General features: G+C 47.4%; 1 protein-coding gene across 1 annotated transcript in view; it reads right to left on the bottom strand.

The window, feature by feature from the left end:
* The window catches only part of LOC105504638, a 78,384-nt gene that overhangs the window by 44,163 nt on the left and 18,759 nt on the right, over positions 1 to 15,462 (bottom strand). The window contains exons 2-4 of the mRNA XM_011932145.1: positions 11,572 to 11,656; positions 6,946 to 7,123; positions 43 to 430 (exon numbers count right to left, since the gene is read on the bottom strand). Coding sequence (XP_011787535.1) covers positions 43 to 430; positions 6,946 to 7,123; positions 11,572 to 11,656 — 651 coding nt within the window. The remainder of the gene's footprint in view (positions 1 to 42; positions 431 to 6,945; positions 7,124 to 11,571; positions 11,657 to 15,462) is intronic.

The following is a 15,462-nucleotide window of genomic DNA, read 5'->3' as shown; positions in this document are numbered from 1 at the left end:
GCCCCGCCCGGGGCCTCCTGGCTGCGTCGCTGCTGCCCCTACCCAGGGCCGCAGGGCCCGGGTTCCACTTGGCGGCGTCTTCTCGCGAGTCGCCTTCGCTACTCCCAGAAGTCGGCGGTGCAGCAGCTAACGCCGCTGCTGCTCGGGTCACCGCAGGTAGCCATATTCCCCTCGGGGGCCGGCTGGGCTGTCGCCTCAGGCCGCCCATTCTGCTCCGGCCACCGCCGCCTCTCCCTTCCCGCAGCCAGAGTAGGCGAGGGAGCGACCCCCAGGCACTGGGCGGCCGCCGCTTCCCCAGCAGCCCTCCAGTGGGGCGATGGAGAAAGACGCCAGGAAGCGGAAGGTCCCCACGGGTCCGAGGGTCGCCCGGGGCTTCCTGTCCGCTAGCAGCTGCCGGGATCCTCCCTGCCAAGTCGCTCCCCGAAAAGCTCTAAGGTTCTTGGGACTGCAGGGAGTGACAGTTTCCCCTTGACTGTAATGTAAGGCTGCAAACTCGAAGCCAGGCATTTTCTGCATAATAGGATGTTTGAGTCAAAGCCTTGATAATATAACCAATCTTTCTGATTATAGCCTGCTTATAAAGAGAACATATGTACATGAAAATGAGAATATTTATGAATAGTTTCCAAAGTTTGGAGGGATCAAGTAGGGAGGAAAAACAAACGCTTCCACCCACCTTTGTTCACAAAAGTGTGCTTTACCAAATCGGTGTAAATTATAGATAACTTATGAAAAAAACGTTTCTTCAATGCAGAAAAGAAAACAAGGGCGGGGCGCGGCGGCTCAGGCCTGTAATCCCAACATTTGGGAGGCCCAAAAACCTCCAGGGCTCCAGTGATCCTCTGCTTCAGCTTCCTGAGTAGCAGCACTATTCACAATAGAAACAACATGGAATCAACCTAGGTGCCCACCTTTCACCATATACAAAAATTAACTCAAAATGGATTAAAGATTTGAATGTAAGACCTCAAACTATAATGGTAGATTAGATAATCCTTTAGATATCTAATGGTGGATTAGATAAAGAAAATGGGGTACACACTAAAGAACTTACTCATGTAACCAAATGCCACCTATTCCTCAAAAACCTATTGAAATAAAAAGTTAATTTAAAAATTTTTTAAAAAGAAAATACGATACATATATACCATATAGCCATTAAAAGGAACAAAATCATGTCCTTCCCAGAAATACAGATGCAGCTGGAGGATCTTATTCTAAGTGAATTAACACAGGAACAGAAAACCAAATACTGTGTGTTCTCACTTACAAGTTGGAGCTAAGCACTAGGTACACATGGCCATAAAGATGAGAACAGTAGATACTGCGGGTTACTAGAGCAGGGAGGGAGGGTGTGGGACAAGGGCTGAAAAACTACCTGTTGGGTACTATGCTCACCACCCGGGTGACAGAATCAGTCATACCCCAAACCTCAGCATCATGAAATATCTCCATGTCACAAACCTGCACGTGTACCCCCGAATCTAAAATAAAAATTGAAATTATAAAAAAAGAGAAATTAAGACTGTCCCAGATAAACAAAAACTGGGGGCATTCATCACCATTAGACCTGTCCTGGGAGAAAGGCTAAAGGGAGTTCCTCAACTTGAAAGAAAGGACACCAGATAGCAGCATGAAGCCATATGAAATATAAAGACATCCCATGTTAGTGGATTGAAAAACTCAGTATTATTATGATGTCAAAACTACCCAAAGTGATTTAAAGACTCAACACAATCCTTATCAAAATCTCAATGGCATTTTAAAGAATATAAAATTCATGTGGACTCTCAAGAACCCTGGATAGCCAAAATAATCTTGAAAAAAAAAAAGAGTAAGGTTGGAGATCTCACACTTCCTGACTTCAAAACTTATTAGAGAGCTAATAAGTAATCAAAACAGCGTGGTACTGGCATAAAGACAGATACATAGACTAATGGAACAGAATACAGAGATAAGAAATAACCCCTCACATATATGGTTAAACGATCTTTGTTAGGGGTACCAAGACCACTCAAAGGGGCAGTCTCTTCAACAAATGGTGTTGGGTAAACTGGATATCCACATGCAAAAGAATAAAATTGGAGTTTTAATATTATGGACTGAATTGTGCCCACCCCCCCCAAATTCATATGTTAAGGCCCTAATTCCAAATATGACTATGTCTGGAGATAGGGCCTTGTATTAGTCTGTTTTCACCTTGCTGATAAAGACATGCCCAAGACTGGGCAGTTTATAAAGAAAAAGAGGTTTAATGGACTCACAGTTCCACTTAGCTGGGGAGGCCTCACAATCATGGAGGAAGGCAAAAGGTGAAAGACATATCTTACATGGCAGCAAACTAGAGAGAATGAGAGCCAGGTGAAAAAGGAAACTCCTTGTAAGCCCATCAGATCTCGTGAGATTTATTCACTACCATGAGAAGAATATGGGGGCAACCACCCCCATGATTCAATTATTATCCACCAGGTCCCTCCCACAACATCTTGGGATTATGGGAGCTACCGTTCAAGATGAGATTTGGGTGGGGACACAGCCAAACCATATCAGGCCTCTAAAGAAGTAAATGAGGTTAAATTAGGGCCTTAGTCTAATAGGACTCGTGTCCTTACAAGAAGAGGAAAAGACAACAGATGTCCCCCCACCTCAATCTCTCTCTGCCTCTCTCTCTCTCTCTCCCCCTCAACCGCATGCAGACAGAGAAAATTCCATGTAAGGGCATAGCAAAAGGGAGGCTATCTGCAAGTCAGGAAGAGAAGTCTCAACAGAAACCAACCCTACTGGCATCTTATGTGAAAAAATTATATGACTCAGCAACAAAAAGTAAAATAACTTGATTTTAAAATGAACAAGGGACTTCAGTTAACATTTCTCCAAAGATGATATACAACTGATGAATAAGCATATAAAATGCTCAAAATCACAGTAATTATTACAGAAATGCATATCAAAACCACAATGAAATATCACTTCATACCCCTTAGGATGACTACAAAAGAAAAACAAACAGCAAATAAGTAGTGCTGACAAGGATGTAGATCAATTGGAACCCCTGTGCATTGTTGGTAGGATTGTAAAATGGTGCAACCACTATGGAAAACAGTATGTTGGTTTGTCAAAAAACTAAAATAAAACTACCGTATGTCCCAGCAATTCCATTTCTGGATATATGTCCAAAAGAATTGAAAGCAGGCTCTCAAAGTGATATTTGCACACCCACGTTCATAGTAGCACTATTCACAATAGCCAAAAGGTAGAAGCAATTCAAATGTCCATTGACAGAAGAATGGGTAAACAAAATGTGGTATATACACATACAACAGAATAGTATTCATTCTTAAAAAGGAAGGAAATCCTATCACATGCTACACCATTCGTGAACCTTGAGGGTATTATGTTAAGTGAAATAAGCCAGATGCACAACAAATATTACCTGATACCATTATAAGATAGTCAAACTCATAGAAACAGAGAGTGGAATGGTAGATGCCAGGGACTGAGTAGAAGGAGGATGTGGGGAGTTCTTGTTTAATGAGCATAGCGTTTCAGTTTTCCAAGATTGAAAAGTTCTGGAGATTTCCTATATAACAATGTGAATATACTTAACCCTACTGAACCATACACTTAACAGTGATTAAAAGAGTAAATTTTCTGTTACGTGTTTTGGGTTTTTTTCTTACTACAATTTTAAGAGAAAGAGAAATCCCTGAACTATCCTTAGACCCAGGCAAGAGTCTCCTGCCTGGGACTGCGCTTGAGAAAGCCCCCCATAATGCAAATAGTAAAACATTTTCAATTACTTTTTGGTCTCTTAAGAAAATTTTTTGAAAATTCAGTAACCAATTGAGCAAATGGGAATTAGAGAGGGGCACAGAGCCAAAGGGCCAAAGGCCAGAGGGTGAAGGGCTGAGGGTGTGGGTGGGTGTGGGCCTTATGGGGGGTATGGGGAGGGCGTGAGGAGGGCGTGGGGACAGCAGCAGGTGGCTGCAGGGTGGGTGTGGAGAGGGTGTGGGGGACATGTGGGATGTCTCAGGGTAAGGACCGAGCAGATGCTGTGTAAAGGTGCTGAGGTGGGTAAGCACGGTATATGCTCAGACAACACGTAGTCTGTCTGTACCGCAGAACCTCAGGGCCATGAGGGGAGATGCCGCTGGGAAGGAGAGCTAGGGTCCGGTGGAGAAAAGTGTGAATGTTGGCTGGCTAAGGAGTGGCCAAGGGCAGCCACGGAAGGTTTCTAAACTAGCAGGTGAAACAAAGAAATGTGTGCTCCCGGGAGCATCACCCCTGGCAAGCAATGGGAAGTAGAGGAAGGCACAGAAGCTCAACTTTGGCTTCCTTGCATCGCCAGCAAGACCAGTCACTCTAGTCCTGCCCACAACATGGTGAGTGGAGAGTGGAAGACCCAATCAAATCCTGACTTCCTATCTGTGCCTCTCCTTCTAACCCTGCTGTTCCCAACATCCCAGCATCATTCACTTCACTGTGTGTAATGAGCATGAAAGATTACCCTGTCAACCTGCAGATGCCGTGGGATTGGGGATATTTAATGGTGTTACCCGGCAACCATCAGGGAATCAAGGACTTCTGCATAGCAGGGAGCTCTTTTCCAGGTAGCAAGCAACTCTGAAGTTATTTTTCCCTGTCAGAGAGAGAGAAAGAGAAAAGGGAGCTTATGAAAACGCCTCTCATTATTAGAACACAGAACAATGATCATGCGGATGGAACAGAAAGAAACAGCACAGAGATGCAGAGGAGTGAAGCTATCCCCCTGACAAAAGAGCCAGTAGGCAATTTCCAAAGTGTGCACTGACAATTGCAGTAACCAATTAGGAACAGCAGTAGCCAAATCTATAAGAATGCTGTTGCCAGAGGTTCTGTACTTGAGGGATTTTCCATCAACAAACTGCAGATGAAGAAACTGAGAATGCCCTGCCTGTACTTGGCCTAAAAGGGCCAGATTCAGGGAAGCTAGCCTTGCAATTCACCCATGTGTGGGAAATGGAGGGCACCCAACAGCTTGACTCCATCCAAGGCTCCACCCACCAACACTCCGCACAGCACCCCTCCCTTCATGCCTCCACTGTGCTCCCAGGACCTGCCCCTCCATCCCTCTCATCCCCATGTCTTCACTCTGAGACATTTCCTGTCTCCACTGACCCCAAGTAATTCAAAATACAGTCACCAGAGCTTTTCTTCTATGACTCAACAACAAAAATTAAAATAACTGGATTTTAAAATGAACAAGGGACTTCAGTTAACATTTCTCCAAAGATGATACGCAAGTGATCAATAAGCATATAAAAATGCTCAAAATCACACTAATTACATGCCCTCAGTATGAAATCACTAATCACACTAATTTCATGCCCTCAGGATGAAATCCGGACCTGTAGTCATCTGAAGGCTCCAATGGGGCTCGAGGGTCCACTTCCAGGTGCCTCATTCCCACGCTTGTCAGGTCAGTGCTGGCCACTGGTGCAAGGCCTCAGTTCCCTGCCATGTGGGCCTCTCCACTGGGCTGCCTGGGTATCCCTACCATGTGGCTTCTCCCTAAGGGAGTCTGGCACGCCCCTACCCCCAAGCAACCGCCAAGCAAGCGATCTAAGAGGAGGAAGTAAATGCAGCAATGCCCTTTCTGGCTGAGTGTCAGATTTCTCTGTGAGCCCACGTGTGGCCCCAGCCTGACTCCTAAGACAGCAGTGCAGGTTACATTTCCAGGCTCTCCTCACATCTAGGAGGTAAGGGCAGGAAAGTGGCATGAGAAAGCAAAAGAAATCTCTCCCTCAGCCTCAGCACCAGGTCCTTCAGAGGGGTGACAATATCTAGGCACAGTGGCTCACGCCTATAATCCCAGCACTTTGGGAGGCCAAGGCAAGCGGATCACCTGAGGTCAGGAGTTGGAGACCAGCCTGACTAATACGGTGAAACCCCGTTTCTACTAAAAATACAAAAATTAGCCAGGCGTGGTGGCGGGCACCAGTAGTCCCAGCTACTCTGGAGGCTAAGACAGGAGAATTGCTTGAACCCGGGAGGCAGAGGTTGCAGCGTGCCGAGATTGTGCCACTGCACTCCAGCCTGGGCAACACAGCAAGACTCCATCTCAAAAAAAAAAAAAAAAGAGGGGTGACAAGGGGCAAACCTCAGAACCAAAGGATATATTCACTGTATTCAGTCCCCAGGTGCTCATGTGGGTTCAGTTGTTACTAATTAATCTTTCCATTGTCTTCATCAGAACCTGAGTTCCAAGGGCCCTTTGGACATTGCGATGATGGTGTGGGATGGGGGATATTTGATGGTGTTACACAGGAACCATCAGGGAGTTGAGGACTTCCACATAGCAGGGAAGTCTTTCCCAGGTAGCAAGCAGTTCCAAGCGCCCTTTGGACATTGTGAGGATGGCGGTTGAATTCATTACTCAATGCTTCATATCAAATTCCTGCCCCAAAACTTAGTGGCTTCACACAACAGTAAACATTGATTATCTCTCACAATTTGTGGGTCATGAACGCAGAAGTGACTTAGCTAGGAGTCCTAGCTAAAAGTCTCTTGTGAGGCTGCCCCCGGGATGAAATCCAGACCTGCAGTCATCTGAAGGCTTCACTGTGGCTTGAGGGTCCACTTCCAGGGTGGTTCATTCCCACGCTTGTCAGGTCAGTGCTGGCCCTTGGTGCGAGGCCTCAGTTCCCTGCCATGCGGGCCTCTCCACAGGGCTTTCTGGGTATCCCCATCTCGTGGCTTCTCCCTAAGGGAGTCTGGCATGCTCCCACCCCCAGGCAAGCAACCTGAGAGGAGGAAGCAGATGCCGCATTGCCGTTTCTGGCCTAGTGTCAGATTTCACGCATCACTCCTGCTACCACCCTGTTACTCAGGCAGACCAGCCCTGATTCAATGCAGAGGAGACCACACAGGATGCAGGTACCAGGCAGCACAGATGCCAGAAGGCACCGGATCCATAATGGAGATCGGCTGCCCCAGCAACCGGCCCAGAGCGAGAAAACAGCCGCTCTCCCAGGCCTGCCTGCCTGTCTGACTTGGGTTGCCAGCATGGGTCCCCAGCAGGAAGTCTTCCCAGGGCCCATCCTGTTGCTGAGGCTTGTGTCTTCTCTGGGAAGCTGCCTGGTGCCTGTGGGTTGGTGGGAGGAACAAAGAAGAGACCATGGGCCAGTAGCCCTCAAAACAAGAAGAAGAGAGACTGAGCTCCTGAACCAACCTGTTTCTCATGCTGCAATTGAACAGAAATACAGCTCACAGCTCACGGCCTGTTCTTTGGACTCCTGTTGAATCTTGCAGGACACAGCATGTGGGACCACCCAGGGAGCAGACACCACACCCTAAAGTCTCTTTATCCCTCTGACCCAGTGGTTCTCAACTGGGAGCAGTTTTACTCCCCAGGGGATATTTAGCAATGTCTGGAGACATTTTTGTTTGTCACAACTAGGGGTGGGGGAGGTGTCTGTTGGCATTTAGTGATTAGGGACCAGGGTGCTGTGAAACATCCTGCAATCTGCACGACAACCTCTACAACAAAGAATGATCTGGTCCAAGATGAGCTGAGGTGGAGAAACCCTGTGCTAACCATTTCCAAAATAAGGCGGTGACCAGGGGTGAGAGAGAGGCTGCAGGGAGGGTCAGAAGTGATGTACCAGGGGTTGTCTAAATGCCACCAAAGCTGCCATGAGGCTCAGCTGCCCATTTCGCAGAGCGGGAAGTTTCTGTGACCCGAGCCCCCAAACACAGCTTTCTTGAAGTGAACAGGACCTCAGAAATGAGGAGAATGACCCTGTGCTGTCTTCAAGCAGAGAATTTCCTGCCCTGGCCTGATGAAGCCAGAGAGAGGCCGCCCACGTTCTGCCAGGAGGTGAAGCCAGCTCTAGGGAGGAGTTATTGGTGTGGCTGACCCTGACCAAAGGCCCCCCAAATCTACCATGCAGGGGCCCATCTCCCCTCAGGACCCCAAAATGTGAGGCTCTAAGGAGCCAAAATACTCAAGCCCGTGAGTCTTTTATCTGGATAAGCCAAGGAGAGCCTGCCTTCCTGTCCATCCACTTGCAGGATGTATGCATACAGGTGCACACACAGACCCACACACTGCCTCCCAGACCAGCCAGCAGCGCCCTTCACTGCTTTTACTAAGGGAACAGACACTCAAAGGGATTACACTCCTGCCAACATTCTGAGCCACGAAGTTTGTGTGATGAGAAAATGGATCCCGGAAGCAAGTTTTGGTGGACCAATCCCCTCTCCCCAAGATGATGGCTCTGTCTGGGAGAAGCACCATCTTCTAGCCAAGGCAGGCAGAGGGCAGCAAAGGAAATGTCCAGGACTCTTACTCATTCATTTGTTCTTTCATTCAAGAAATACCAAAATAGAACTATTGTAAGATCCAACAATTCCACTACTGGGTAGACATCCAAAAGAAAGGAAATCAATACACTGAAGCGATAGCTGCACTCCCGTGTTAATTGCAGTGCATTCACAATAGCCAAAATATGGAATCAACCTAAATGTCCGTCGATGGATGGATGGATGAATGGATGGATGGATGGATGGATGGATGGATGGATGGATGAATGGATGAATAAAATGTGGTATATATATACACCATGGGATGTTGTTCAGTCATAAAAAGAATGAAATCCTGTCTTTTGCTGCAATGTGAATGGAACTGAAGGTCATGATGGTAAGTGAAATAGGCCAAGCACAGACAGACAAATACTGCATGTTCTCACTCATATGTGGGAGCTACAGAGTGGATCTCATGAACATAGAGAGTAGACTGGTGGTTATCAGAGGCCAAGAAATATAGCAGGGGAAGGGAATGAAGAGATACTGATTAATGGGTACAAATATACAGTTAGAAGGAATAAGACCTGGCAGTAGATCAGTAGGGTGACTATGGCTAGAATTAATTGATTGTACATTTCAAAATAACTAGAAGAGGATAGTTCAAATGTTCCTAGCCTAAAGATGAATATTTAAGGTAGTGGATATCCCAATTATCCTAATCTGATGATAGGAGGGTATCAAATTTTCACATGTACCCTGAAAATATGCACATCTATTATATATCAATTTCTAACAAAATAAAACAAGAAAAACAAACCAAAAAGCAATGGTCTAGCTGTATGCTAGATACAATCAAGTAGAATTTGAAATGAAAAAAACAATCCACTTAGAATAGTACAAAAACTTTAAAATATTTTGAAATAAATGTAGTAAAAAGATACCTGTCCTATATGATGAGAACCATAAAACCTTGTGAAGGGCTACATGAAAACTCAACAAGTGGAAAAACATACCAGTTCCTGCATGGAAAGACTGAATATGACAAATATGTCAGCTCTGCCCAACTTGTGATACACAGTTAATGAAATTCCAATTAAAAAAAAATACTTACTGAGCCCCTGCCTCACGTGGAGCACAGGGAAAGGGACAAGGTAGATACAGTCCCTGCCCTTGGGGAGCTCATGCCTCATGATGGGAACAGAGCTCCACAATTAGACACACACTCATCCTAGTTAGTCACCACTCCCTACTAGTTAGGAAATGTAGTTCTCATTTTTTTTCTTTTCTTTTCATTTTTACTTTTATTTTTATTTCTTTATTTTTTTTTTCAGACAGAGTTTCACTCTCTTGCCCAGGCTGGAGTGCAATGGCGCCATCTCGACTCACTGCAACCTCCGTGTCCCAGGTTCCACCGATTCTCCTGCTCCAGTTGCCCAAGTAACTGGAACTATAGACATGTACCACCATGCCGGGCTAATTTTTGTATTTTTAATAGAGACAGGGTTTCACCACGCTGGTCCCCAACTCCTGGCCTCAAGTGATCCACCCATCTCAGCCTCCCAAAGTGATGGGATTAAAGACGTGAGCCACTGTGCCCGGCCTCGCTTAATCTTCTTGATAATCCATCTAGACCCAAGTGGCATCCCTAGCTTCTTCCTCTCCATCTCCCCCTCCTCCTCTCAACCATCCTGCCCATTCAGCTCCCTGTCTCTCCCTTGGCCATTCTCACCTCCCTTCCCCAGGGTCATAAATCAGGATTCCTCATCCTAGCAGAATGTTGCCTCAGTCTCCTCCCAGGCCTCCTGTCTCCAGCCCCATCGATTTAATCCAACATCCATGCTGCAACCAGAGGAGCCTCGGACCTGAAGTCTCACATCACTGTCCCATTTGACCCATGAGTGGCTCCCCGCTGCCTTCCTGCTGAAGCTCAGACTCATCCAACGGCCCCACTGGGTCCTGTATGTGTGGGCTTTTTCCAGCCTCCACTTGCACCTTGCTGCACAGCTCATCCTCTCCTGCAGCCACGCTGAACTCCCGCAGCAAAACTCTTGCAAGCAAAAACTGATTTCGAAGGAATTCAAATCTTTACTTGCACCTCTCACAGACTCTTAAGAGGTTCATAATCATAACCGCCCCTGCTCTGATGTTTCCTAACATCCCCTTTCTGCTCTCCCCCCATTCTCTCTAACCCTGGAGCTGCTCGGGACTTCATAATTTCCGACCCTCAGCTCTCTCCCTGGTTCCCTGATACCCCCTAACCATGCCAAATCCTGTCATTACCTCCCTACGTACACATATTTTACCTCTCTCCCTCCATTTCTGCCCCTCTTTTCCATCTTGTTCTTCATAAATAAAGCAGGGAAGCCAACTGGGAAGGCCCAGCTCTCCTTAGAGCACACCAGACAGGCAGACACCGCAGGGTAAAAGCTGTCTCCTTAGCAGGGATGAGAGCAGCTCACATAGATACACCTTGCTGTGTTTCACCACCTTCTTCACCTCAAAGCCCTCAAAGCTCCTTCCCACTAAGGCTGTCCCTCTTCTGAACTACCCTCAAAGGCAAGGTCAGTGCCCCTCCTCTGGGTCCCCCTGAGTTCCTCTGCATCACAGGACTTGTCACCTCACTGGCATTGCCTACCAGTTGTCCCTTAGATGGGAGGGCTGGGGGCTGGGGCAGCATCCTGTTCTTGCCCCATCACCACCCCCACCCCCAGTGGATTGGACAGAGAGTAGCTTGGACTGAAATGAGCAAAGCCCCCACCCAGATCCATGAAAGCAGAGGAAGATGGGGGAGGGGAGGAAGTTCTCTGTGGATGTGGACAGGATGTGGATGCAGCAGTGGCTTGCAATGAAACCACTGCCTTCTCAACTCCCACTCCAGGGACTGCTTCCCAGTATGGAGGCAAGGAAGAGTAATATCCTGACTGCGTGTAGGAGTTTTCAAATAGACACTTGGCACCAACAAGTGAAAAATGACCAAACTGATCCATTTCTCCCCGCTTTATCTGATCTGATAGGGAAATACCTTCCTGCCTCTTCTGGATTTGAATCAGGACACTTGGGGAACAATTTGAAAGGAAAAGAAGAAGGAAGGAAGACCCTTTCTAATGAAATGGAGGAGTCTTTCCTTCCCTCCTCCACACTAGCCTCCCTCCTGGAATATGGACCTTCCCAAGGCTACAGTGATAGGAGGAAGCATTTGCTCAAGGCAGCAAAGCGGACAGATACCCTTTCAGCATCACAGATACAATAAGACAATGCCAGTGCTGGTCAAGTCAAAGAGCCAACCAATCCAGAGTCCCTCCACCCAACTCGCTGTCCTGCAGAGAGGAGCCAGAGGGGACTGCGTGCTTCAGACCTACACCAGGCTGGCCTGATGAAGACAGGAACCCATGGGGACAGGCTACCAAGGAGCCTTAGGGCAGGGGAGACAAGAAACATATTTCAAAATTCATTTCCAACTGACCACAGGAGCCATAGTCTCATGGGAACGTTGCCCCAAGAGCCAAGATCAAAAGACCCATGCTGGAAGACACTGCTTGAGCATAAAGGACAGGACTATTCTGCATTCCTCTGAGCTCTGTGTGAAAGCCTGACCTGCTGGCAGAAAGGACAATTAATATTGGAGTGTCCCACCCTTCCTATCCCCTGATAGGACTACATTACAAGGGCTGTATTTATACTGATAAGGTGTAGCCCATTTACAGAACCTATGTATGGGCAGTGGATTGGTTCATTCTCAAAACGTAGGTCTTAATAGAGTGGCAGATTGCACTTCCCAACAACCATGACTGTATTCCCGTCTCTCAAATTCTCTTCTACAATGTGGCCTTGCCTCCCCCCAGCAAGGGGTGGGGTCTACATCACCATGCCTTGGATCTAAGTTGGCATGTGACTGCCTCAGCAATAGAATATAGCCAAAGTGACACCATGCGACTTTCAAGACTGGATCGTTAAAGGCTATGCAACTTTCTTTCGCCTTATCTCCAGAATACCCAACTTGTTGGAGCTCAGAGCTACCCTATAAAAGGTTCAACTGCTCCAGAGACTGCTTGACTGGGAGTCAACCAAGCCACATGGAGAAGCCATGGGCACATGGTGCTGTTGGTAGCTGTAGCTTTCCAGGAACCCCAGCTCAGATATCAGACATGTGAATGAATGAATGAATGAATGAACCTTCAGGTGATTCTGAACCCCAGACATCACAGAGCAGAGACCAGTGATCCCTGCTGTTCTTCTGAAGAATTCCTAACCACAGAATTTAGGAGCCAAATTAAATTATTATTTGAAGCTGCTGTGTGTGGCTGCAATTTGTTATACTGCAATACTGACTGGAACAGGCAGAGCGGAGGTAGGTGCTACATAAATTAAAAGGCTAGAAAACACCTTGCTGTTACTATTAAAACAAAGAGACCTAAGCTCAACCTCAAATTCCCTCCGACCAGTTGCTAAACCTCTCTGAGCCTCAGTTTTGTCATCTGTAAAGTGGGAATAGCACCTCCCTGGTCGTGAGGACATCATTAACTATCAGAATCATCATCATGAACTCTGAGGGCGCTGGGGCTGGGGCTGATGTGACGACTGTTTAGCTATGACACCTGACATGAACTTGCAGGTGATGAGAACTGTTCTGACATGTATAGCACGTTGACCCAGTTCCATGGGAAATCAAGATTCCATGTCTTTCCAGACTGAATGAGGAATCTGAGGCATTGCTCCGATGACAGAAATCAGTGAAATTTAATTTCTCTTCTATATATTTTTGCTTGAGTTGGTAATTTCTTTAAACACACAGAGAAATTCACTGTCAAAATACAGAAAAATTGTTCACAGATAAGCAGAAGAGGCAAACATGATATAAAGTTTCTAATACGATTTTTCTGATATGGACATTGAACTCTTGCCTCAGTTCAGCACAGAGGCTGCTGCCACTGGCGTGTGGAAACTTTGAAGACGATGCCATGAGTGTATTTCAAACTGGAGGGCGAGGGGATCCCAAGGACATCCCAAGGAAGGACCATGGGACAGGAGGGAGCTGCTGCCTTGCAGAGAAGAGGGAAGGAATGGAAGACTCAGCCACCCCACTCAGCTGACATGTGAGACCAGGTCAAGTTTACACTGGGCATAAGGGCTCAGGCAGCACATCCAGCAATGTGGGAGGCCGCAATGAGGGTGGACAGTACAGGGCTCAGAAATAGACTCACCACCAAACCCTGAACCATTTATGGAGCATCAGAGGTTGCAGTGGAGGAGCAGGCAGGTCCTAGAATGGGAGCTGGAGCTCAGATGCAGGAGCCTCTGGTGAATTTCTGCTTCCTTGCTCCCTCCCTGCCTTGAGGCCCATGCATTCATTCACTCATTCATTCATTCATATGTCTTCTGTCCGTAGCTGCTCTTCTGGTCTCAGGCCATCTCACCTCCTGCCCGAGAGGAAGAGGCAGGAGAGCCCGGACAGACTGGTTGGTCCAGTCCCTGGGAACTCAGTCCATGCCTGGCTCCAGGCGCCTACAGCCCACCTTCTCCCTTAGGCAGGGTCTCTTGGCCTCCACCTGCAGGCTCAGCACAGGTCTCCCATTCTTGGGACCCTCCTGGCCTGAGAAACTTCCAGCCTCATCTTGAGGGTGCTCAGCTTCCAGACTCCCAGAACAATGAAGTCCAATTAAGAGAGGAGAAGGGAAGGGAGAGGACACTTCTTACCGACTCTGAATGAACCAGACAGCATGTTTGGAGCCTGCCTTCCTTCCTGCTGAAGGAGTTCCCCAGTGGGAACCCTAGGCTCAGCCTGGACCCGAGCCCAGGTGACAAATCCTAACACCAAACAGCAGCAAGGCATTCTGACTTCCGCATGTTACATGGCATAGTTAGGGTGCATATAAGACTCAGAGGCTGGGATCTTTACAGTGAACACCTGGGTAAACACTTGCTGAGCGCTCCAAGTGCGGCCACCACATTCCTGGGTGACCCCCCAGGATGTTGCAACCCGTGGACACCAACCAGGGGAGTAGGAGCAGGAGAAAGTGGAGGATGTCATGAGAGGGCAAATGGGGGCTCCCCTGGGGTGCTCTGGGGACTCCAGAAACCCCCAGGTGAGGCCTGAAGGTCTTACAGTAGCAGGTGAAGCCAAGAAGCCAGAGAAATCAGGGGATGGCTGCAAGCATGTAAACAGATGCACCTGGGAGGCTGAGATGGCAGGAGAAAATCGAGGATTTTACCAAAGGGGTATATTCATACCTACTAGAGAAGGCTGCTGGGGAATTGAATGAGATCATTCATTCGTCTGTTTACAGAGCACCTGCAAAGTGCCAGGCACAGAGAACAGCACGCCTGGGGGCTTGCCCTTGGAGAATGGGAGGGTCTAAGCCTCAGGAATGGAGTGGAGGCTCCACACTCCTCAGTTTCCTCCCTCTTCGTCCTCCACCCTCCTAGACAGCATCCTCCTCTCCTGGGACTCAGTTTTTCTTTGGGATATCTGCCCCTGAAGCCAAGTAACAGGTAGAAAACCTGTTTCCTTCTACAAATAAAATAAAATCTCCCCTGGTTCACCCTTGCCTCCAGGCTGATTCTGGTTATACAAAGTCAAGCAGGTTTTGCTGCATGTGTATGTTTTAATAAACAAGATCCATTTCCCCAGCCTCATGTTAAACAGAAATCTGTTCTTCAGGATGACTCTACGGTGTGTTTTGAAAACAAAAGCCTGCAAACTAAAATGGCCTCTGACATCACCCAGAGGATGGGAACAGTTCCTCCCAATGCAGGGCTTGTAGAATGGGTGGGGTAAAGTCCCTCCTACCCCACCCCATCCCTGGGTGCTCCTAAGACTCCCGGGTGATCCCAGACTCACTTCTGATGGCTACTGCCCAGAGTTGCTTCCCCCAGCCACATCATAGCCCCATTCAAAACTGATCACCATGAGTCCAGTTCTCTTCTACATCCTCGTGTTCCAAGACCTCTAAGCCTCTAAGCTGGTCCATCTAAAACTTGCAAGGGACAAAACCAGGAGTGCACTCAGCATTTGTTGTGACTGTTTTTTAACTAAGTAAATAATATCTCAAAGGCAGACATCTATAAAATGAGCTGTTCCGCCTCAATGAGGCTTGTCATAAATGAGGGCTTGCTCTTTTCAAAATACTCCAACATCCCATGGCTAGGAAAGAAAAAAAAAAAAATCCCCTCTCAACT

Source organism: Colobus angolensis, unplaced genomic scaffold (genome assembly GCF_000951035.1).
Source record: "Colobus angolensis palliatus isolate OR3802 unplaced genomic scaffold, Cang.pa_1.0 Scaffold93, whole genome shotgun sequence".
In the NCBI taxonomy this organism is placed as follows: domain Eukaryota; kingdom Metazoa; phylum Chordata; class Mammalia; order Primates; family Cercopithecidae; genus Colobus; species Colobus angolensis.
The sequence above is the reverse complement of the archived record's forward strand: the minus strand, read 5'-3'. Positions and strand labels throughout refer to the sequence as shown.